This window comes from Mastigoproctus giganteus, chromosome 14, assembly GCF_048544385.1.
Source record: "Mastigoproctus giganteus isolate SK-2022 chromosome 14, ASM4854438v1, whole genome shotgun sequence".
NCBI lineage: Eukaryota > Metazoa > Arthropoda > Arachnida > Uropygi > Thelyphonidae > Mastigoproctus > Mastigoproctus giganteus.
Window position 1 is genome coordinate 82755604 of NC_143588.1, and position 25347 is coordinate 82780950.

General features: G+C 35.4%; 1 protein-coding gene across 3 annotated transcripts in view; it reads left to right on the top strand.

The window, feature by feature from the left end:
- The window catches only part of mael (germ-plasm component protein maelstrom), a 176075-nt gene that overhangs the window by 26753 nt on the left and 123975 nt on the right, over positions 1-25347 (top strand). For all 3 annotated transcript variants that reach the window (XM_090388299.1, XM_090388301.1, XM_090388300.1), the window contains one exon: positions 23142-23249. In XM_090388299.1, the coding sequence (XP_090244425.1) occupies positions 23142-23249 (108 nt within the window). The remainder of the gene's footprint in view (positions 1-23141; positions 23250-25347) is intronic.

Below are 25347 nucleotides of genomic sequence, written 5' to 3' on the forward strand. Positions count from 1 at the left end.
TTTTTATAATTGCATCTTCTCTGAAAATGCCTATCCTTCTTCATGGCGCCATTGGTTCATTATCGCCTTACAAAAACCAGGAAAAAATCCTTCCTGTGTTGAAAATTACAGGCCAATATTTCTTACGAGCTGCATGGGAAAAATTTTCAAAAGAATGGTTCATACTAGGCTCACTTACATCCTGGAAACAGAATCTCCTTCCAGATCATCAGTACGGCTTTCGAAAAAATAGATCAACCCTAGATGTGCTCATTAAAGCAGAGTCTCGTATCCGCAGTACCTTTGTCATGAAACAACATCTAGTCATGGTCAATTTAGATCTTGATAAGACATTTGATACTACATGGTATTATTATGGACCTTTACCATCTGGGGCTTAGGGGTCATTTGCCAGAAATAATTCAATTTCCTGCAATCGCATTATTTTCAGGTCTGATACTAAGTGTTGATCCGCAGGGATCAACACTTAGTCCAACACTGTTTTCAATCCGAGTTAGCAGCATGACATGAGATGTCCCAAAAACCATTCAAGCTTATATGTATGCAGATGACCTTACCATTTCCTGTCAGTCTCAAATTATGAATACCATCAAATGGCAGCTCCAACTTGCCATAACCAAAATAGAATCCTGGACTTCACGGAATGGCTACCGAACATCAGAAAAGAAATGCACTGTCACTCACTTTCGCAAGAAACGAGCTCTCCATCTCGAACCTGAACTACAAATAAACAATACTCCAATCCCGCTTGTTAATACCGTTAAATTTTTTGGACTACTATTAGACTGCAAACTAAATTTCCAAGCACACATCACTTATTTGAGAACTTCTTGTATAAAGCCATTATCAACCCACTGCAGGATGGAAGCCGCCTCAACAATTCATGCTGAGGGAAATGGACCATAATCTGTCATGCTGGTCCAGTGCAGGTTGGCAGATCGACCGTATTCAGCAGTCAGGGGCTTGAACCCCGGTCTACTTCAAAGAACGTGTGCTTCTGCACTCCCGCTCCTGACCACTCGGCTAACCAGCCCCTGACTGCTGAATGTGGTCAATCTGCCAACCTGCACTGGACCAGCGTGGCAGATTATGGTCCATTTCCCTCAGAATGAATTGTTGAGGAGGCTTCCATCCTGGAGTGGGTTGATAATGGCTGCACTTTACCTCTTTTTTTTTTTTTTTTTTTTTTTTTTGTATAAAGCATTTGAATATACTTCAATTGGTCTCATCTATGTCATGGGGAGCTGATTGGTATACTTTGCTGCATCTTTATAGAAGTTTGATCCGTTCACGACTAGATTATGGTTGTCCAGTGTATAACTATTTTATAGTGTATAACTCCAGGAGCACTACTTTAAAACTGCTAAATATGATCCATCACAGTGCTCTGAGGACTGCACTGGGAGCTTTCAGAACTTCGCCAATCCAAAGTCTATATATTGAAGCGCATGATCCCCCATTACACCTGCGTAGAAAAACACTACTTCTCCACTACGCTGCTAAGATCCAAAGTCTACCATCGCGCCCAAGTTGGGAGTATCTTTATAATACTCGTTGGAAATCCTATGAGAGCAAGCCAAATGAAAATAGACCTGCCTCGCTCAGGATCAAAGAGCTTGTTCAGACTTGGAATGTCAATTTAAATGAAATTTTCCAAGACACAACTACACCTGTTGCTCCTGGGACATATGTGTCTGTCTCTCAAGATATACACTTCCTTCAGTGGGGGAAAAATATTATACCTCTCTGCAATATCACAGTTACATTCAGCTCATGCTACTATGAACAACCATGCCTGTAAAATGTATATGGATGGTTCCAAAACTGAGAGTATGGTAGGTGCTGGGGCAGTTTTTTCTTTATGTACAAGTTCAGCCACACTACCTCTTGCTTGCAGCATCTTCACAGATGAATTATATGCCATTAAGTTAGTGCTTAGTAGGGTGCCTCCATAGGCAGGAGGAGCAGCAGCAGCAGTGTGTAGCACATGCTTCTTGATTAGACTAGGGTTCAAGCTCGTGACCACCAAATACAGAGGATGTGGAAGGTCAGGGAATGACTACCACATATCCCCAGCCTGGATAAAGGGTGAGAGTTGGCGTCAAGAAGGGCATCTGGCCGTAAAAATTTCATGCCAAAACAGTAAAAATGCTGACCTCATATATTATAATGGGAAAAAGGCAAGGACAAAAAAAAAAAAAAAAATTTAGCGCTTAGTAAGATTATTGAGCTTTCCATCTCATCTGCCATAATTTACACAGATTCTCTTAGTGCTGTCTCTGCCATACGGAAGAATTTCTCCTCTTCTCATCCTACATTGAAACAGATTCATTCCCAGCTATTCGCTGGCAGTGTGTCCAATCAGTCAATCAGTTTTTGCTTTCAGGCATTCCGGGAAATGAAAGTGCTGACTTTGCCACTAAACATTCTCAACCCGCTCTCTCACAACATCCTCAGATTCCTTACTCTGACTATAAGTCTGTCATATGCAAAGCGTGCTACGATAAACGGTCACAGACCTGGAAAAGTGACGCCAACAATAAACTGGAGATCTAAAGCTGTGGCTGTCTGGCTTCCAATGAAACAGACGAGAGGAAATGGTACTGGCAAGACTCAGAATTGGACACATTCATCATACTCATCTCTTTCTGTTATTCGGAGAAAACCCACCACAGTGCTCATCCTGTCAGATGCAACTTACGGTCCGTCGTTTTCTGGTTGATTGTCTTTTACATTCAACCATCCAGTCAAACACCTTTCAATCACTCTCCACGTTGAATATATCATCTGATTTATCTCATTTCTTAGGAAATAAAAATATTGAAGAACTTTTATTGGCTTGTACAGAAGCATATAATTTAACCTCTCTAACAAATGTTTTTTGTGAATTAACGATGAACAGACACATTTTGGCCTTAGTAACCCTTGTGTCATTAAACCGAATAACAATAGCCTTCTTGCCTAACCCTTCATCTAGCACAAAAACTTAATTTCAGATTCTTTCAACCCGAACCTCCATGCATGTTAACATCATTAGTACAGTAAACCCCCGCTATTTGCAGGGGTTACGTTCCTGAGAAATGCCGCAAATACCGAAAACGTGAATACTGAGTTATGGCTCCCATAGTAATAAAGGGGTTCCGTTCCAAAGTATGAAATATATAAGAAAAACTAGTCTAAAATTTTGTCTATGTATATAGACAGTACATAGTGAAATGCAAGCATATGGCATTGAAATGAAAATAAGAAACAATTTAATATTAAATGTAATATTCATTAGAAATTTCAAACAAATCTTTCAAACCAGCGCCTTTGCTAGCTAAAAAACTTATCCCGCCAGTGCTATCACCAGTTTCACTAAAGTGTTAATAAAGGAGTTTTGCCTTTTCACGAATGATGAATGAACTTCACAGAATTTTATTTTGAGCTCTGTCTTCTATCCACAGATTTAAAGCCTTTTCCATTTTTTCTAATTTAACATCACGAGTTACAGAGCAAATTTTTGAAGCAATTAGTGTGTTTTCACGGACACTACGGCTTATTTTTTCTTCCGATTTTTTGATTGATCGTACCGTTATAAAATCAACGAGTCAATGTTTGGCCAGTGAGGAGACACTTTCACCATCAGAAATTTTGTCTAATAACTCAATTTTATTCGTCAGTGTCATCACCTTCTTTGATATTTTCACATTTCCCTTGTTATTCGTAGCCATATTTTTGTACAGATTAGAAAGAACTTGTCCAAATAAAGTCACTTACTTCTGTTAAAACACTCAAAAGTCTGTTTTACACTGCAGAACGGTAGATTTATCACTTTTGTAAGCATATCAATTTATAAATTGATAAATTTATAAGCATATAAATTAAACAAACGACGAAACCTTCCATGACAAGCGCATAACACATACTGAACAAGGCTTAGCGAGAAACATCCACGCTTGCGATTTTGTCACCCCTCTCCCCCCACCCACTGAGCACTGTTTTGACTGGGAAAGATAAATTTAGCCACACCCATGTTTTTTATGGCAGAAAATGTTCACGGTGCTTTAAAATTCACATTTTTTTAGGTTTCATTTTATATTAAATCAGCGACCGCGAATAGCGGAGGTTTACTGTATTATAATTTTCTTATTTTTGCTAATTTATTGATAATTATATTTTTATCTAATTATTGTTTTCATTGAAAATGTACAAGTATATATTATGTTTTGGTTTTTACCTTGTATTTTTTCTTACTTTCCTTTATAGGAATGGAAACCCACACATTGAACTGTGTATTTAATTTTCTATTCATACTTCATTTAGATACATATCCTTATATTACATTGTTTTTATAGCTGCTTTGCACTTCAGATGTCCCGACTGCCAAGCGTTTTCCAAGTGATTCTATAGTGTGCTTCTCCATTATATTTAGTTTATTACATTTATAGCGATCTTTATTTTCTGTACTTAACAAGTAGGTATTGCTAAAAGGACCTAGCAAACTATCAGAAAGGAAAGTCACCTTTCTTTTTTTTCTTATTCTCAAACTAACCACCAACCCTACTAATTTATAGCTATCACTTGGTGGCACCGCTCTTGCCTCCTTGTGGCTGGGCCGGAAACCTGGGAGTTGGAAGGTACACCTCCAGGGCTAAAAAGAACAAAACATGAGTAGTAAAAGCACTACTTCCCAAGGGACTTCAGAGATGATCCAACTAAATCAAACTGCTGAAGATCCTGAAAATACTGCCAAAAGGCCTTTGCCTTTTGGCAGTATTTTCAGACAGTTCAAAACCAACACAAAGGAAATCCCCATTTTTTATCCAAAAAGTCTTGGAAGTACTAGCTGGAACACCAAAAACGGTCAGGGGACTCTGATTTGGGGATTTAATAGTTGAAACATCCAGTACCAGACATTCAGAAAAGTTACTGAATGTATCGAACTTTGGAGGTATACCAGTAGTGGTCAACCCCCATAACGCCTTAAACTCTTCGTGGGGAGTAAACTCTGAATGGGATCTCTTACATGTTACTGAAGAGGAAATCACCAAGGAATGAAGAATTTCTATTCGGGGAAATGGAAATATAATACCTACTAAAACCTTAATTCTGACATTTAACACACCAAAAATCCCATCTACTGTAAAAGCAGGATATTTGAACTGCCAAGTAAAAGCATATATCCTAAATCCCTTTCACTGTTTCAAATATCAAAAATATGGACACTCACAAACTGCATGTAGAAATACACAGACATGTGCTAAATGTGGAGCCAAAGAACATCAGATTGATGACTGGCCAACTCTAACCCCAAAGTGTTCAAATTGTAAAGAGAACATCCTGCCTACTCCAGAATATGTGAAAGATGGAAAAAAGAAATACAGAAATACAAAACAGACCACAATATTACCAAGAAGCAAAAAAATAGTTCAGCCAACTATAACCAGTAGACCAACGTATGCACAAGTAGTGACTAAATTTAAATCAGTGGGATATCAAACTGAACTCTCAGTTCCTTCAAATGAATCTTGTTCTCCACAACTCCAAGCAAAGCAGCAAGATAAACATGAGAAAACAGTAAACGCACCAATCTCAATCCCCTCAGATTCTCCAACCTTGCAACAGTGTAAGAGTAATGAAGGACCACAATCATGAACCTACCTCCGAATTTATGGAATTTGAGAAAACAGGAAAGTTAGATGATAAAGTGTTGGAAATCCATGCTGAAGAAAAAGATATGGATACTGGAAAACCGGTATTTCCCAAAAGAGAAAGAACAGAAAAACAAAATAACCACCCAACGAAAACAGCTCAAGGGGCTGAGCAAATATAAATAGTGGATAAAATTATTCAGTGTAACTGTCGAGGATTACACACTAATTTTGATGACATCCAGTATCTGATCACTCAGTATACACCAATTTGTATCTGTCTCCAGGAAATGTACCTTAAACAACAAGATACCCTGAATACCAGGAACTATTCAATGTACAAAACTCAAACTATTATATTAGGGCCACCTATAATTTCTTATATATACCCATTTATGTATTATGTCTGTAAATTGCGTGTGTTCTATGGTCGATTTGCCTGTTTTGCTGGACGAAAAAACCCCAGTTTCTGGGGGGAAAAACCTTGCTGTCTACGCCTGAGATCAACTAACTCGGCCACGGAGTGAAAAAAACCCATTAAAGTTCCTCGCATCATTAATGGGATTCGAATCCGGGTCTTTTCCACCTAGTGAGGGGAGGAAAGTGACAATCCACTGTGCTACCTGTGCAGACACTATTCAATGTACAGAAGAGACTGAATAACTCAAGGTATAACACATGGAGGAGTTGCTATATTAGTAAAACATACCAACACAACAGGTGCATATAAATAGCTGATTAGAGGTGGTAGCAATTCGTACAATAGCAGGGTCCCTATTAACCATATGTTCATTATACATTCCACCAGGAGATGTCTCTTACGAAGACCTAGATGCATTACTGCAACAACTACCTCCCCCAATCCGTCTGATGGGAGATATGATTGGACATAACCCTTTGTGGAGATGCTTAGACTACAACAGAAGAGGACGCATCATTGAACAACTGCTAGATAATCACAACCTCTTACTTCTTAACAGGGGTAACCACACTTACTTCCACTTTCCAACTCAAACCACCACAGCTTACCATATGTATTCCTACACTTTACACAGCATTTAATTGGGAAGTATTTGAGGAACCTCTTGATAGTGATCATTATCCAGTAATATCCACACTGGTAAGTGAATATCCATATCATATCAGCAGGACTCTCTGCTGGAAGATAGTAAAAGCTAATTGGGAAGCATTTAGGAGGAAAGCAGTTTTCAATACCAATTATTCAGCAGGAAACAATAGATGTTGCACTATCACATGTCACAGAAACCATACAAAATGCAGGCAAGCTAACAATCCCAAAGACTTCATCACGTTTCCCAAACCATCCGGAAACATGGTAGAATAGTGATTGCGCTGAAACAAGAAAACAACAAAATAGGGTATGGAACCGATTTCGCAGATACCCCACAACAGACAATCTGATTGAGTACAAATGAATGCGAGCTATAGCACAATTAGTAGTAGTAGTAGTAGTAGTGGCATGTGATGCAAGAAAGCAGTGTTATGAGCTTCTGCAGCATCAGCCAAAAAAAAAAAAAAAAAAAATCACATCATTCCCCCCAAATGCCTGTCCAGTTCCTCCTTAAATTTATTTAACCTATCAACTTCCACAAAGACAGATGGAAGTTTGTTCCAGCAATTAACCACCCGCTGGCTAAAGGCAAATTTCTGCACATCTATTCTACATCTGTCTTTTCTTAATTTGAATTTATGCCCCCTTAGGTTCATAATCTGAACAAGTGGAAGGATCCCATCAGAATTCAGCGTGCTCAACCCATTCAAGGCCTTATACACCTCAATCAGATCATCGCGCAGGTGCCTAATCTCCAGCCACTGCAATTTGCAGAACTTAAGCCTCTCTTGGTAAGAGGATCCCTTCGTTCCCCTCACCAATCTTGTTGCCCTTCTCTGTACACGCTCAAGCAAATCTACATCCTTCCTAAAATGAGGCCTCCAGACCTGTACGCAGTACTCAAGGCGTGGCCTGACCATTGCCTTATACAGAGGGACAATCACCTCCTTCTCCCTGCTAGCAAAATTCCTATATATCATTGACAAAACCCCATGACCTGCCCTGGCAGCCTGTCTGCATTGCTCAGAAAACTTCATATCTGACTGCACAATTATTCCCAGGTCTTTTTCATTTTCTACCACCTTAAGTGTAGTAGCACACAGTTGGTACGTTTCACTGGGGTTACTTCTACCCATATGCAGTACTTTGCATTTGTCAAGGTTAAACTTTAGTTGCCACTTCATAGCCCATCTGCCCAAATTGTCTAGATCCTGTTACAGTAGCACACTGCCATTACTGTTATTAACAATACTGCCAACCTTTGTATCATCTGCAAACTTCGACACTAAGCCTGATATACCTTCAACAATATCATTGATAAATATACAAAACAACAGAGGACCCAATACCGAACCCTGTGGGACTCCACTAATAACATTAGTCTACGAAGAGCAGCACCCATTAATTACCACCCTGTCTTTGCCCACTCAACCATCCTTTTATCCATTGTAGCAACTTACCCTTAATACCATTCTGCTCCAATTTGTACAATAGTCTTCCATGTGCAACAGTGTCAAAAGCTTTCCTGAAATCCAAATATATGATATCAAAATTATTTTTTGCATCCAGTTCCTTTGTAACCACATAATATCCTATCAAATTTGTCAGACAAGACTTACCCTTAACAAACCCATGCTGTGTCTGAATTATTGCTGCAGTCTTGTCTAGATGATCCTGCAATGCATCTTTAACCAGTGACTCCATTATTTTACCCGGAACAGAAGTTAAACTTACTGGTCTGTAATTACTCGTGTCACCCTTCGATCCCCCTTTGTGAATTGGTATACATTTGCACATCTCCAGTACACGGGGTACCTCCCCACTAAGAATTCACTAGGAAGCAGAGTTGAAGAGCAACATGGATCAAATTGATATCTACAATATACAAAACAACAAATGCACATATAGTTGGGAATAAAATAAGAAAAATGACAAGCAAATATAGAAATAGGCCATCACCAATACTGGTCTGCAATAGAATTAGTTTGACCAAACCTACCATTATTACAAATACATTAGGGAAGACATTTGTAAAAGAATCAGCGAAAGCTTCATATCATCTGGAATTTCTGATCCAAAAAGAACAAGCAGAAATGCACAAGATTAAATTTAAATCAAAAGGTAATGAGCCCTACAATCAGCCATTCACAATAAATGGAACTGCACGGTTTTGTCCACAGCCAGGCCAAGTGCAGTAGGCCCAGACAACGTATATTATGACACAATCAAGCACCTTAATAAGACTGAATTAGAAAATTTATTGAAACTGTATAACAGAATATTCCAAGAAAATGTATTTCCAAATACATGGCACCATGCAATAGAACTAGCTTTCCCTAAACCTGACAAAGAAATAATTTCAATTTTAAATAATTTCTTGGAAAGAAGTATTCAATTAAAAACCAACAGAAGCAGATGTTCACTATTTCACATATAGGTTAGTGCTTTTCAGGTCTCTTTGTAGGAGTATGTTCTGATGGCACAGCTGCAATGACAGAAAAACATTCTGGAGTAGTTACCCAGATTAAGGAGCTTGTGCCAGAATGTAAATCACAACACACTTCATAGAGAAAGTCTTGCTACGAAAAAATGTCAGCTTAACTAAACAGTGTGCTTAGTGACACAGTAAACATTGTAAATTACGTAAAGGCTAATGCGTTAAATTGGAGATTCTCTTTATTATGTGATAATATGGAAGCTGATCATAAACAACTGTTATTGCATGCTGAGATACGATGGTTATCGGGGGGGGGGGAGTTCTATTGAGAATGTTTGAACTAAGGAACAAACTCGTAGTGTTTCTGCTGGATAAGAAACCAGTTTGGACCCAACTTTATAAAGATGGAATTTGGATAGCCAGACTTGCTTATTTGTCTGATATCTTCAGTATTTTTAATGATCTTAATACTTCTGTGCAAGGAAGGAATGCAACATGTTTTTCAATGCTAGATAAGATTGAAGGGCAAAAACAAAAGTTAGAAGCTTGAAAGAACAGTTTCTTCAGATTTTTATGACATGTTTTTCCATTATTTAACAACAATTATCAATGAAGTGATGACCTTGATATTGCACATATGCGAAAAGTTATCACCGAACACCTTACGAATTTAACTTAACATTTTGAATTTTCTTTCTGTCAAAAGAAAATCCATGTATAGGAAATTCATGGACTGGAATCCATTTCTTTCATCAAAATATAATTTAAATTTAATTATAATTTTACAGAATAAACTGCTGGAACTGGCTTCTGATGATGGACTGAAGGTGAATTTTGAAAATACAACTTCACTTGCCTCATTTTGGACGTGGTTGGCGTATTATAGCCTAAGTTGCTGTTGCGCCACTAAACCCCAAATCAACGCCTCATTTTGGATAAAAGTTAAAAATGAATATCCTGAGCTTGCTGAAATTGATTTACGATCTCTTCTTCCACTCCTGTCAACATACCCGTGAGACTAGTTTCTTTACTATGGGTGTTATTACAAAAACAGTTTAGATGTACCGTATTTCCCCTTGTATAAGACGCACCTTAATTTTGGGGCCCGAAATTTGAAAAAAAAAAAATATTGCATAAAGTTACTGAACTCAAGTTTTATTCATCATAAAATTCATACAACTCCTCGTCACTGTCAAAACTTCCATCCATTAGCTTGTCCTCATCTGTGTCTGATGACGAATCACTGTCTTCATCGGAGCAAAATGGCCTTGGTTGCTAATGCTCCTAAAAACCAAATAACAACTGTCTTCATATATTGCCTCGTCCTCAGTTCAATCTATGGCATTTGAAATGTCACATTTCTTAAATGACTTGACAATGATCTCAATCTTGATATTATCCCAGGATCTTTTCACCCAGGTACAAACTTCTCCTATAGTTGGTTTCTTCACTCTTCCTGCTGGTGTCAAATTGTCCCCAGAAGACTTCATCCATTGGTTCCATTCGTCTCTCATGGCAGCTTTGAAGGGTTTGTTAATGCTGACATCAAGTGCTTGGAGCTGGGATGTCAAAGTATGACGGCAAGTTTTGTTTTTTGCTCTGCAGCAATTTTTGTATTTTTTGTTATGTATACCCTGAACTGATCAAGCACCAATAGGGCAGGTTTGCGTAAGAGCCCACCTGGTCTCCTGCTCCAAGCTTTCTCAAACCAGATCTTCATCCCATCCTGATCCATCCAACCCTTGTCATGAACGTGGACAATCACCCCTTGAGGAATGTCTTCTTTTGGCATTGTTTTGTGTTTGAAAATCAGCATAGGAGGCAGCTTGGTTCCATTGGCACAACAAGCTAGAACAACTGTATAATGGCTCTTTTCATGTCCACTTGTCTTCACCCCCTTCTTATCAACAGTTCTGTTACTTGGGACATAAAATTGAAGGGGGACTTTGTCCATATTTGCAATCTGTCCCAACTCAAACTGATGTGTCTTCCTACATTGAATGACAAAACGATGAAATTCAAGGACCTTCTGCTCATAGCTTTCAGGCATCTTTCGGGCAAGTCTGGTGCATGTACACATGCTTAGTCCATTCTGTTTCATGAACCTGAAGCACCAATTGTGTCCTCCTTTGAAATCAGTACCTTCTTTTTCATCAGCAATTCTTCTTGCCTCATGCTGAACCATCTTTGTGGACAGAGGAATTCCAATTGCCCTTTGCTCCTCAATCCATATCTTCAATTCTCTCTCTAAATCAGGCCATTTTGCTGACTTGCCTCTAATGCCCTTTTGCCGTGGCGTTTTCAGTAGGGTTTCTTCTTCCCGTAGCCGGTCTCGGATTGTTTTCTCAGTTGGAGGGAGGACCAAACTTACGTTCAGCATCACGTTTTCCATTCACTTTTGCAAACTGGATCACTTTTAACTTGAATTCAGCACTGTACGAAAATCTTTTCTGAGCCATTTCTGGGCAGAACGTAAGCTAATATACCGGTAACAAGTGCGAAACAATGAGCGCAAAGACAAGCGCGAAAAAGCGGGAAATGCAAATAAAAAAAAAAAAAACCTACAACCACTGTATAAGACGCACCCAGTTTTTATACTCCAAATTTTTCGAAAAAAGGTGCGTCTTATACATTGGGAAATACGGTACATTGTTATCCTTTGCGAGTAGCGCTGTTGTCAATCCTACCTAGATTGGATAAGTTAACAAGCAAGCTCATTTGTCACATTAAAAACTTTAAATATTGATATATACGGTGTTCGTTCAAAGTGTGTGTAGGCGTTTAATATGGGGAATTGCTAATATCACTTATAACGTTTTGTTCAATTACGATTGCCGAACGACAAAAGGTTACGAGTGTAATGGGGATTCTCAATATTAATTAATTAATCGCCTATACGCACACTTTCAATTAATGTATACAGTTTTTGTAATTCTTTCTTTTTTTTTTTTTTTGTTCTGATTACATTTATTGAAGTGTAACTTTGTTAAAAAATCTAATAATAAAAAAAATGTTTTTTATTTTATTTAATTTTTATAGTAATTCATTTTTATTGTATTTTACAAAAGTAACGGTCCATGACGAATTGGAAATAAAAGAAACTGGTCCTTCATCACAGATAGTTTAGATTCTTTAGAAATACTGGTATACTCATCGGTGAAGACACTCGACGTGTTTAGTATTGCTCTGGAACGGACCGGTTCAGTGCACTACGGACATCTGTATCCTACAAAAAAGGAGGAAGATATAATGTCGATGTAAAACGAAAGCAAGAGCTTTCGTTTAAAAAAAAAAAAAAATGTCTGTGAGAAATAACATCTTCAAAACTTAACTACCTTCTAGCGTAATGAAACGATCCGTTCCTAAAGCAATGCTAATCACGTCTAGTGTCTTTTCTTGAAAGGTGGACTGTAGAAGAAACGTTCACGCTATAATTCTGGGAAAACTAAAAATAAAAACTTATCAAGTAAAAACGTGTCTATATATAAAAGGTATGGCATACAGAAAATCAGATTGTTTAGCGAGCTCGTTATTTTGTAGTAATACCTCACGGATGTAGTGCTGACACTGCTGGCTGCACAAATAGATGAAAGGACATGACACTTATTTTTCTGACGCCGTATAACTATCCATATTATAACCTTGAATTTCTCTCTTTTAGCGTTATCGCTTATTTCTTAAGTTAGTGCAAGCTGGTCTTTCAAATTACATCTAGGTAGCTGGTTAAACAGCACTTGTGTGAGCCGGTGACGTTACTTTAAAACATTTGAGAGCCAGGAAAGAGGGATAGAAAATGACCAATGCAGCTAGGTAAATGTTTGCTTGTTTGTTGCCGGGCGTCCGCATCCAAAAAAGGGCTAGATATGCCATTAAGTTTATATAAAAGTAAATTATCTACCAGAGCGGCACATTTAAATGTATGGCCGCTTTAGTCAGTCAGTGCATTTATTTTCGATATGCAAATACTGTATAACTTGAACTTTGTGTTAGAAATTCAGAAGTATTGTTAAAAAATATTAAAAAGGCTCGTCTGGTGAGTATGGACTTGGCACACCCAGGGTCCTGAGCTGGATATCATTCTCTTTTTTGGTGATTCCATCCTACTTCTCTCTCTCTCTCTCTCTCTTAGGGTACTTAATTTTTTTTTTTTTGCTGGTGCAGCATAAGCCTCAGGCTTCCTTGCATCATATGGCTAAATAATAATAATAATAACTATTATTATAAAGTTATATGGCTGAATAATAACTTAAGTAGGGAGAAGAATAAGTGGCGCATGGTCGCTCTCACTCACTTCCCACAACGCAATGAAAAGGAGGCCTGAGTTGAGTGACCTCAAGCCATCTATTTCCCTCAAAATGGCAACAAATGAAACAGTGATACATGTATTTGTTACGCGCTTTCTTAGGAAAAATTGATTGCATTTCTGCAATCAATCACAGTATATCATTAAAATTAAAATATAATGCAAATTGATAAATTCCCATACCTCGTTATGATTATTGCTCGAATGATTTATTTTAATTAGTTTTTTTTTTTTTTTCTTCAGTACAATTTTTTTCCCTCTCAATCTGAAGCACATTCGTTGATATTCTCTCTAATTATGTACTTGTCTGGTAATTGAACATTGCAGTACGCGACAACATTTGTCACTTTTGTCTCACATTTAGCAAATTGAACTGTTGTTTACAGATATAAACAAGCCCAGCTGTTAGTGCTTAATATTCATTAACTGTGCTTTTTCAAAACTGCTGAATTACTAGGTTACCACTCAAAAATCTGGAAAATTTTAAATCCGGTAACTCTCAGTCCCTGTCCCTGAGGGTTTCTTATTGATGGAAAAGTTTTTCTTTTAGAAAAAGCATCCCCCCCCCCCCTCTCTTGTTTTTTGATTGATGATCGGGAATCAGTTGTACGACAGTTTTACTTTGAGAATCGTTTAGGAAATATGCTCTTCATTAAATTCAAATATTAATTTTTTAAAATTTATACATTTTATTGTAAGCGCGTGTCCGAGTGCGAATGCATCTTTTCAGTTTCGTATCAGTGATAATGATACGTGAAAATTAAGTTTTTTTTTTTTTTTTTTTTTTTTCGTATCATTTCACGCGCCATCATAAATGTCATTCTTTATTTTTATTATTCAGATTCGATTCAAATTTATAATGTTGACTCGAGCGCCGTCTTTTTCAGAACAAATTGGTTTTATATTTCGGAACATTTTTGTGTTTTATTAGACGGAGCGTCACTTGAACAAGACATAATTGAACTGTTTGCTTATTGAGTGTAAAATAATGCCGAAAAGAAAACCGCCGAAAACCGGCTTCTATTTCTATATGAAGGAACTTCAAGAACATTATGCTAGACATGGAGAAAGAATTCCAATGCGATCTATGTCGCAACTTTGTATTGGGAAGTGGAAGGTATAATATGTATAAAAAATTAAAATCTGCACCATTTATTTTTACTTCTTGTGGACTTGTGCAGTAAAGAACTGATAGCACTAGAGTTAACGTAGAGATGATGTTAATAAAAATTCTGAGCTAAAAGCCTCAAACTACGGAAATAGTTAATGCAAATGTATCTTGTCTGAACGTAGTAAGTTAACCGAAGTTAATTTTAATGGAATCGTTTGATTACTTCCCATACATGGATTACATCTCACAATATGAGATGTAACCAAATGATGCCATCGTTATAATTAACTTCGGTTAACTTGATGCATTTACACTAACTTCTATGTCTATATAGATGATGGTAATACCTTTTTTTTTTTTTTTTTTTTGTTACTAACAATCTTTTGGAATATATCTTGTATTCCCTTGCTTAAAAATGTGAAAAGCGAATGTTTCGTTAATTAATGTAGAACATTTTTAAAACTAGAATTTTTTTTTTTTTTAAATCCTGATATTTTTTCCTATAATTCGTGCTGATGCTTATGTCAATTTTCTCACATTTTGATTACAATGAAATCTAAAGCAAATAGAAATTAAGTGATAAATTACAACAACAAAAAAAAAACCAATTTTGAATCCTTTGTATGTAAAATTGTTCATTTAAGCTTTTTTTTTTTTTATGCAGTTATAGAAGAAAACTTGATTTACATCCTTTATTTAATTAGCTAGAAAAAATTTCAATATCAATTTCGTATATGTGAGGTTTTGCGGCATAAAATATTTGAAAACGTTACTAAGCAGCTGTAAATGATCCCACGTTAAAAAGATTGTGTCACAACACTTCAGCAGTGTAAAGGCACAATGCTAGTGCCCTTATATAATAAATAAATTTCTTTTATTTGATTCCCTATATGTTGAAACATTTATACTGTTCTTTATTCAGTGTTTGTGTGTGTGGTTTCAGTTAATTCATGAGAAATTTAATTAATGCATGTTTAAAAGTTATTGGGTCAGGCATTAATATGTTGCACACTATGATATTTTAAGTATGCAACAATGCATAATAACAAAAAAGTTTATTGGAAAACTTTTGGAGAATATGGAAATGGTTGATTTTGTTGCTGTTGGTTTATAATGAACAACTTTGAAGTTTTCTTTCCCACCTACCTAGCAAATAAAAAACTAAAAAAAAAAAAAAAAAAACTGTAGCATTATTGTTGTTGCATTGGAAGATGGTCATCTTCAAGTGTATTAACATTGCATTGCAGTAATTACATATGTCCTATTAACATTGTATTGATTGTTGTTAGAATCTTATGTTAAGACATGAGCACTGCCAGACATTTTTATTATGAGGGAAGGATAGGGGCGAGAGTTGCATTATGCGATGGCCACCAGTGCCCATTGGTGGTATAGTAAAAGGGATGAAATAATGTAAAAACAAATGTTCAAAATACAATGGGCAGTACTTCCCGATGATACCCATATCTAAAAAGATAAGCTAAATCTGCAGTATTTTGGAGGAATTTTATTTTTGTGGCCTTTTATATTCACTTTAAATCTTTATTGAGAACGCCAGAAATTCAGTACTACATACGAGGTGTGACAATAAAGTTTCGAGAATAATTAATTTAAAAATATTATTTTGAAAATTATACAGATGTGAGGCCATAGCCTTCAAAGTAGTCCTCTTCATACTGTACACGTGCATTCCAGCATAGGATCCATTGATCGTAACATTTCTGGTATCTGTTTTAATATGCACACTACATTACTCTGAATTTCAGAAATTTACTGAAAATGCATTCCTTTCATGACTCCTTTTAGTCGAGGAAATAAAAAGAAGTCACAAGGAGACAAATCAGATGAATAAGGAAGGTGTTGCAACGTTGTGAACAATTTTGAAGTTAAATTCTTTCACTACAGTGGCGGAATATGTGGGAGCATTGTCATGATGCAAAATCTACGACTAAGCAATTTCAGGTCTAATCCAGTTGACTCACTTGCAGAGCCTTTCCTTTGAAGGCAAAATTGTCGATTGAGTTTCATTAGGTGGAACAAACTCTTTGTGGATGATTCCTTTTTGATCAAAAAAGCAAATTGACATGGTTTTGACTTTGACCTTCTCGCTTTTTTGGGTCTTGCCAAGGAAGCTCCCTTCCATTGTTGACTTTGCCTTTTTGTTTTGGGGTCGTAAGCAAATACCCAGCTTTCATCCCCTCTAATCGTAAATCTGGAATGTTTTTTTTCAATGCTTTCCAACATCTCATGAGAATGTCGCAACCGAATTTCTTTTTGCTCATGAGAGAGGTTTTTTGGTGCCAGCTTTGCACACACTTTCCTCATCAACAAATTTTCAGTCAAAATTAATCTAACACTATCCCGATTAATGTTTAGTTTTTCAGCAATCATCCTTGTGGTTAACCGCCTATCGCTTCGAACAAGGTCACGCACACGAACGATGTTTTTGTCATGTCGAGTCGTGGAAGGACGAATGCTCAGCATCTTCAACAGATTCACATCTTTCTCGAAACTGTTTTGCCCAATTGAAAACACGTGGTTTTGACATGGTATCATTTCCATAAACTCTGGTCAACTTTTCATAAATTTCCGTTGACGATTCACCACTTTTCACCAAAAATTATCAAAACTCTTTGCTCTAAATTGCGTTCTGTTTTTCATGGAACTGAAACAAGTCTTTACACTAACCAACTTGTACAACTGATGACATTTACCCTTTCCATGCAGGTGGGGGTGGTTTAATGTGATTATTCAGTGCAATTTAATAATGGTGTATATTTCACAATAAAATTTGAGCCATGCTAAATATATGAACAATTTAGCCTTAGTAGCTCAAGTGCCAATAAACCTTCATACCACCAACAGCACAAGGGAATACTTCTTTAACATGAACCCCATCTATAACATTTTACCTATCATGCATATTTTTTTCCAATTTTCATCCTACAGAGTATTTTGTCTGTTTGCAGGATGAAAAGTCATTATTAATACAATTTCCAATAAAAAACAAAATACTTTAAGTTTTATATTTTATGAAAATAAGCAGTTAAGTGGGTGTCACTTTTTTTTTTTCCAAATTTGTAATCTCAAGGTAGAGGACAAAGATGATTATCTGGTACATTGACTAAATATACACAGAAAACACTTTACCTTTGTTTACTTTGTTGTATAGAGATACAACAAGTTGTATTTCTATACAACTTGTTGCTTGTGTTTGTGTACACACTTATTGCATATACATGTGCACTTATTGTCTTCACCATGTACTGTCATCAGATCTTTCAATAAATACTACACGTAATGGAACAACTATAGATGGTGTATCTAGTGGTGAACTAAAATCTTTTCAATGTAAAAATTATATATCCTACTTTAGTCATCAGAGACCAAATACGTTCAGTAGCTGATATGTAATTATTATTAATAAAATAAAACATTGTTATATTATTATCCATGAATTTTATTAATATCTGAAAATTAAAACATTTTTAATGCCTGCCAGTGACTCTTAAATGTAAAACATGCTAAATATGCTAGCGGCAGGACACATTATGTACCTAGCATATAATTATTATTTTTTTTTCATGAAATTTTGTATTTGTCTTTTTTTGAAATATTTGTTGAGCCATTCCAATTTCATAAAAATAGGACAAATAGAAATAATTGTGATTATTTTTTTATTATTATTTTTCAATATAATTTGTATCTAGAAAATAAATTTATAGATTAAATGTAGTTTTAATGCAGTATTATTAGCTTTAGACAGTCCATACACCCTTCCCATGTATTATTATGTAAGACTTGTGAATGTGGCATTCCTTGTGAAAAGATGATACATATATATTTCATCATATATACATATGATGAAAAATGGATGAAAAAATGATTATACTGAGAGATTAATAATAAACGATTCCAAAACTAGGGACCGTAAATTCAAATTATGAGGGAAGGGATTTAGACCGGATTGCAGGCAGTTATTTTCTTTTATCCAGTAAGTTGCTAATTACTGGAATAAGTTGCCTCCGTGGGTGGTTGAGGTTGACAGCATGGGAAAATTCAAAGGTCAGCTAGATAGATTAATAATGGAAATATTTATTTATGAAACCATAATTTTGTAAAAATTAACGAAAATCAAAAGTGTATTTCTGATATTATCCATAGGTGCCTGAAATCCTAGTTCTGTTTCTAGTGCAGATATCCCAAAACTTTTTTCTTCAAAATGAAATTAGCACTCTCTAATACAGTATAGACAAGGTAGTCCCAACGCAGCATAATTTATTTAGGTAAAAATAAGTATCGAGTTGGGATAAAAATGTTTAATATCACAATATGTTTAATATAAATAAGTAGAATTTAGTGGAGGATTTAATTTTGTATAGATAGGAAATCAATGTATTTTAAAAATAGATTTAGAAAAGCAAATAGTATAAGGGTGAGGTATTAAATTGAGGATGGCAAGGGAGAAAGGAGTATTTTAAATAAATAAAGACTAAAAATAACAATAGAAGTAGGATAGTAAGAATGTTTGTGTTCCTAGTATTTATTTCAGCTGACATCAGATCAAGCATTTTTGCATTACCTATATTAGACCATTTACTAAAAATGTTTCCACCCCATATCTGATGACAGCTATATCATTTTCATTAAAATACTAATAAATGCTAATTTATTTATTAGATAATTCAAATACTGATTTATTTGCATTTTATTAGTATTTTGATGTATTAATTTACTTTACAGTTCTCCCACTTTATGTTGGCTGGGCAATTCAGCCCATAATTTTCTTAATTCATCATAACCTCTAGGATATTAACATTCTTTCACCTTTCACAAATCTACTACACTTCTTTTTCTACTTTCCTCGCCCTTCTAGTTACTGGCACTTTGTTTAATTTTCACATCCATTTATGCATACTTAAATCAATATACTAATACAACTCATTAGCATTAGTAGAGGCACACGATGCAAGAAAGCAAGCTTATGCAGCATCAGCCAAAAAAAAGCTCCAATTTCACCCCTCCATTCCATTTTCACCCCTCCATTCATTCCAAATACCTGTCCAGCTCAGCCTTAAATTTATTTAGGCTATCAACTTCAACAACAAAAGATGGAAGTCTGTTCCACCAATCAACTACCCACTGGCTAAAGGCAAATTTCCGCGCATCTATTCTACAACTGTCTTTCCTCAATTTGAATTTTTGCTCTGTCAGCTGTGGAATCCAAGGAAGAATCCCATTGGTCTGAGCATTGAGCTTGCTCTGACCATTCAAGGCTTTATACATCTCAATGAGATCACCTTGCAGGTGCCTAATCTTCAGTTGCTGCAATTTGCAGAACTTAAGCCTATCTTCGTAACAGCAACCCTTTGTTCCACTGTACTCGTTCTAGTAGCTCAACAGCTTTTCTAAAATGAGGCCTCCAGACCTGTATACAGAACTCAAGGTGTGGCCTGACCACTGCCTTGTACAAGGGGATAATCACTTATCCCTGCTGGAAAAATTCCTATATATCCTTTGTTTAACAGTTGATTATAGGTTTTTACTTTTTAGTATCTTCAACCATCTGGGAAGTTGATCAAATAAGCAAATCTCTTTATTTTCTGATGAAGATAATAATCAGACATAATTGGTTTTATTTATTTTACTGAAATTTTATATTAATTGGAAGAACATTTCAGAACCTTGCAAATCAGCAAGACCTAGAAATATTTTTATTAATAACAGAAAATGGAAAACAGAGATTAAAAATAATTTTGAAAATTATAAATTGCCACTGGTGTCTCAGCTAATTATATGATTCAAACTGTATTTAGTTAGTTGTGGATGACCCTAAAATATTTATTGTATTGGCCTAGTTCCTGGCAAGTTTTACACACTGTGTTAAAATGTATGTGATGATACTTAAAGGAGGTACACGTGCCTTGAGTGACCGGGGTTCAAGCCCATGACTACTGAATACGGTGCTGTTTCTTGTAATCTGTCTATCTTGTGAACTCCTCTGACCGTTTGGTCATCTCGGAGTATAAACAGAAAATTTATTTTGGCTAGCCGGGTGGCTAAAGTGCTTGCCTGGCAAAGGTCGCGGGTTCGATTCCTGCTTTGGGCTTGGATCAAAGTACTGCAAAAACCTTGGTAGGTGCATTATGGCCACAGAAGCCTATGTGCCAACAACTACAAAAAAAAAAAAAAAAAAAAAAAAACTTAAAGGAGATACTAAATTTTATAAAATTACAGTAAAAGTCATAAATTATATGAAGCTTTAATAAGTGGTTCTGATCAGGAGAGTATTTGTGGGTAAGAGTGAATATTGAAAATATTTATTTCAGTCAGTAATGCTACGCTGTCTGTACTATGAAATGAGACCCATAGACAAGGCCCAATTTATTGGGATACAGTTTCCCTTGGATAAAAGCAATTATTATAAGGAGTAAAGTTTTTTTTTTTTTTTTTAAGCTATTAATATTTATTAGTATTAGTAGTGGCAAATGATATAAGAAAGCAAGCTTATACAACATCAGCCAAAAAAAAAAAAAAAAAATCCATTTCATTTACCCCCTGCAATAGTTTGTCTCGTTCTTCCTTGAATTTGTTCACACTATCCACTTATATAACAATGGATGGAAGCTTGTTCCAGCAATCAACCACCTGTTGATTGTTGAAATAACAAAGTTTGCCTTCAGCTATCTACCCGTTGGCTGAAGGAAAACTTCGGCACATCTTTTCTCCAACCACCCTTCCTCAATTTACTCCCTCGTGTGCATTGAGTAAGAGGAAGATTTCCATCAGTGTGAATTTGCTCGAGCCGTTCAAAGCCTTCAACAACTGAATTGCATCACCTCACAGGTGCCTAGTCTCCAGATGCCGCAATTTTCAGAACTGAAGCCTTTCTTGGTAAAAAAAATCTTCGTAAGCCTATCTTCCAATAAACCTTGTTGCCCTTCACCACAAGTTCCAGCAGATCTACATCCTTCCTAAAATGAGGCCTCCCGACATGTACGCAAGATGCAGCCTAACTATGGCTTTGTACAAAGGGATAATTACCTCCTCATCTCTGCTAGCAAAGTTCCTGTTTATCTTTGACAAAACTCCATGAACTATTCTGCAGTCTGTCTGCACTGCTCAGAGAACTTCATATTTATGTTTGATGTTGAACTTCAACTGCCATTTCTCATCCCATCTGCCTAATTTTTCTAGAGGAAAAATCTTGTTGCAGCATCATACCTTCATTACTATCATTAACCACCCTGTCAACCTTTGTATCATCTTTGTAAACTTAAGCATTAAGCCTGATATACCCTTTATCAATGTCATTAATAAATACAGAAAATAACAGTGAGGCCCAGCACTGAACCCTGTGGGACTCAACTAATAAAATTAGTACATGAAGAGCAGTGTCCATTGATAACCACTCTCTCTCTTCTACCACTCAACCTTCCTTTATCCATAGCAGTAAATTGCTCTTAATTCCACTGTGCTTCAATTTGTATATTGGTCTTTTATGTGCAACTGTATAAAAAGCTTCCCTAAAATCCAAGTATATGATATCAAAATTATTCTTTGCATCCAGTCATAGTATCCAGTTAAATTGGTCAGCTAAATTATCCAGTTAAATTCATATCTGAAGTATAACTGCAGTCTTGTATAGATAATCTTGCATTACTTCTTTAACCAGTGCCTCCATTATTTTCCCTGGTATAGAAGTTAAGCTAACAGGCCTGTAATTGCTCCTGTTTCCCTTTGCTCTCCCTTTGTGAATTGAGGATATATTTGCACATCTCCAGTCCATGTTGACTTCCTCTTAATCTGAAGATGCTCTCATAATTATGGCTAAGGGTTTCTTTGCCTCCTTCACTGCCTCCCTTAACATAATTGGATAAATCCCATCCACTCAGGTGCCTTTATGTTTAACTTCAACATTTCTCTTCTCCTTATTACAAATGCATTTAGAGTTTGATAAACCTTTGGCATGCACTTCCCTAAAGGATTCCTCTTGTGAATATAGATAAAAAATACCTATTCAGTTTGCCATAAACCTGAGCAGGATCATCAGTATTTAAACCATTATTATCAAGCAGACCAAATTTGATTCATTCCCTTCCTTCTAGTGTAAAGAAGTCTTTGCTGTTTTTCTTTACATTCTTCGTCAAAAGATTTCTCATAATCTACCTAACCTGCTTTGTAACTTGATTCCAACTAGTTTATATCAGCCAAAGACTTCTGTATCACTGGATAATTTATATGCATCCCATTCACTTTTCTTCTCTGTCACATTAGTTCTTCTGACATGCATTTAGGTCTAAGCCTTGAACGGTATTTCTTAGTTGGTATGAAAATCATAGTAGCTTCTATGTGTATTTCCCAGAATGTTTGCCCTTATGTGTGACAGGAAGGGCCTCATTCTGTCTAAAGCGTGGTTTGCCCTGAGAACATTTGATTGGCACACATACACTTTTGACTTTGACACACCCTTATATTAGAGTATTTTTTAGTTTTACCTATAATATTGAAAATTTTTATATGTATCATTTACCCAAAAAGCATTCAGGAAGCATTATTTTTTAAAAAAATATAATTTTTCTTAGAACCTTAGCATAGAGGAAAGAGAGAAGTATGAAGAACTGGCGAGAGGATACAAGCAGTACGATAAAGAATTTGGTGTTAAATATGCTTCTGATGGTACACTTATTTCTGTAAGTTTTTATTGTGTCTCATGTATTTATATTGTACAGTAATTATGTAATAATTTTCTTTTTGAATTTGATTATTCTATTTTAAAATGTAATGAAACCTATTTTGTAATTCTGTTTGTCATATAGTGAGAGCTTTTTGTTTATTCTTTCATATTATCTGCAAATAAAAGATACCTTAAAAAAGTTTAATTTTTGCTGTTTCGAAATCTGTTATAGTTATGTTTATGGTCTCTAATGTATTAGTATAATTTTGCATTTACAAAGAAATCTTATATCATTTGAAAAGTCTCAAACTAGGAATTTAGTGTGTGATGTTAAACAGGATTTAATGGGTTGATTTTTAAATATGAAATTAAGTGATTGATATGTTTTTGTAAATTATTAACATTGTAAATCAGGATATTATAATCACACATTGACAGTTAAGATACTTTACCATAGGAATTAACATGGTAAAGAATCTTAACTGTCAATAATATTACTAAAACTTATAAAAAAAAAAAAAAAAAACACTACAACAAATTCCTGCTGCCTTTTAAGGCTAAACTTGGCAAGGTGCAATTCTGCTGCTATGTACCAAGCCATTCTAAAAATAAAAAAATAAACTGAAATAAAATAAGATGCGGAAGACAAACAAACACTCGCCTTCACCCATACAAATGCACGACTCCTGGTCCATGCAGCACATACCCACAATTACCAAAGAATGAGCCCCACTCATTGTAAATGACTAATAAAAAGAAAGAACCGAACCTCTTCAAAAGGATAATCAGCATTAATGTTCCTTTTTTTCATAAGCTTTTGATAACAGTTGAGCCAATAATGTAAGTGTAGTATTTTATTTATGTTGATTTTTTATTGTTTCAAGTGTACATGTTCAAATCCAGAAGTAGGGACTCCTTCCCCAACTATTCCTTTATTCTTTTGACAGAAAAATTGAATGAAGTGATATGAATATAAAAGTATCCATCAGAAGGGAATTTACTAACCACCGAACATTTAACTGGAAACTCACTTATTACCTTTATAATCAACCTGAACAGCATTCTGAGATTCTATTGTATCACAGACAAGTTGATCACAGCAGCTGGCCTACCTCCAGGTAAAGTAAAATGACTACTCTGATATATTAAAGAAGTCTACTAAATGTTCAGTCATACTACTAGCTCCTGAAATATCTTTGAATACAGTTGACTTTTTTGAAACATTTGTTACCAAATTAAATCATTCACTGTAAGTCCCAAAATCCCTACCTTTAGGATAGGCCTTTATTAGCAAATTAAAGAAATCAGGAAATATGAGACAAATCTTACCCAGTAGTATGCTGAGTTAGGTCAACTTGTTCACAATTTTGGCATCTAATAATCTGATGTGATTTTTATATTAAAGTAGCAATGTTTTTTTTTTTTTTTTTTTTTTTTAATGCATTGTTAATATTTGTAAAAACTATTAATCTACTGCCAATAAACTTACACAAACTTTTCATTGAATTTCTGTTTAGATATTTGGGCAGAAATATAATGCCATGCTGTTGCCTGATGTGATTTACAATCCAGAAAGAATATTAAGATGTGGTTCTTTCAATATATGTTTTGAAGGAAAAATACAATTACCATGTGAAATTATTGATAAATTTTAGTTTATTGAGACATTTGTGAAGTGCAAACTGACTTAAATCTTTCACATCTCACAAGTGAAATGCACTGTCATGTGATTTATTTTACACTAAATTGTTTTTATTGTTGATTGAGTAATTAAAATAACTATTTTACTGTTTTTTTTTTATGAATTCTGAACTATATGAAGTAAAGAAAAAAAATGATAAAATAAAAATATAGAAAATTAAAAAACAAATTTAATTTTAACATAGAACAGGCTTAAACCTGTAACCTTGTAAACTTTTGCTTTTAATCTAAGACTGATATCAAGAAGTGAACTACAAGTATTGTTAAGAAGCAAAGCAAACTTTCTCTCTCAATTTTCTCCACAGGTTTCTGAATTAAAAAAACTTAAAATTCAACTAATAGGTCAGTTAAAAACTTAAAGATTAATTGAATTTTGTTTAAAGTTTGTAGTAGTTTTTGGAAAATTTGCTAGA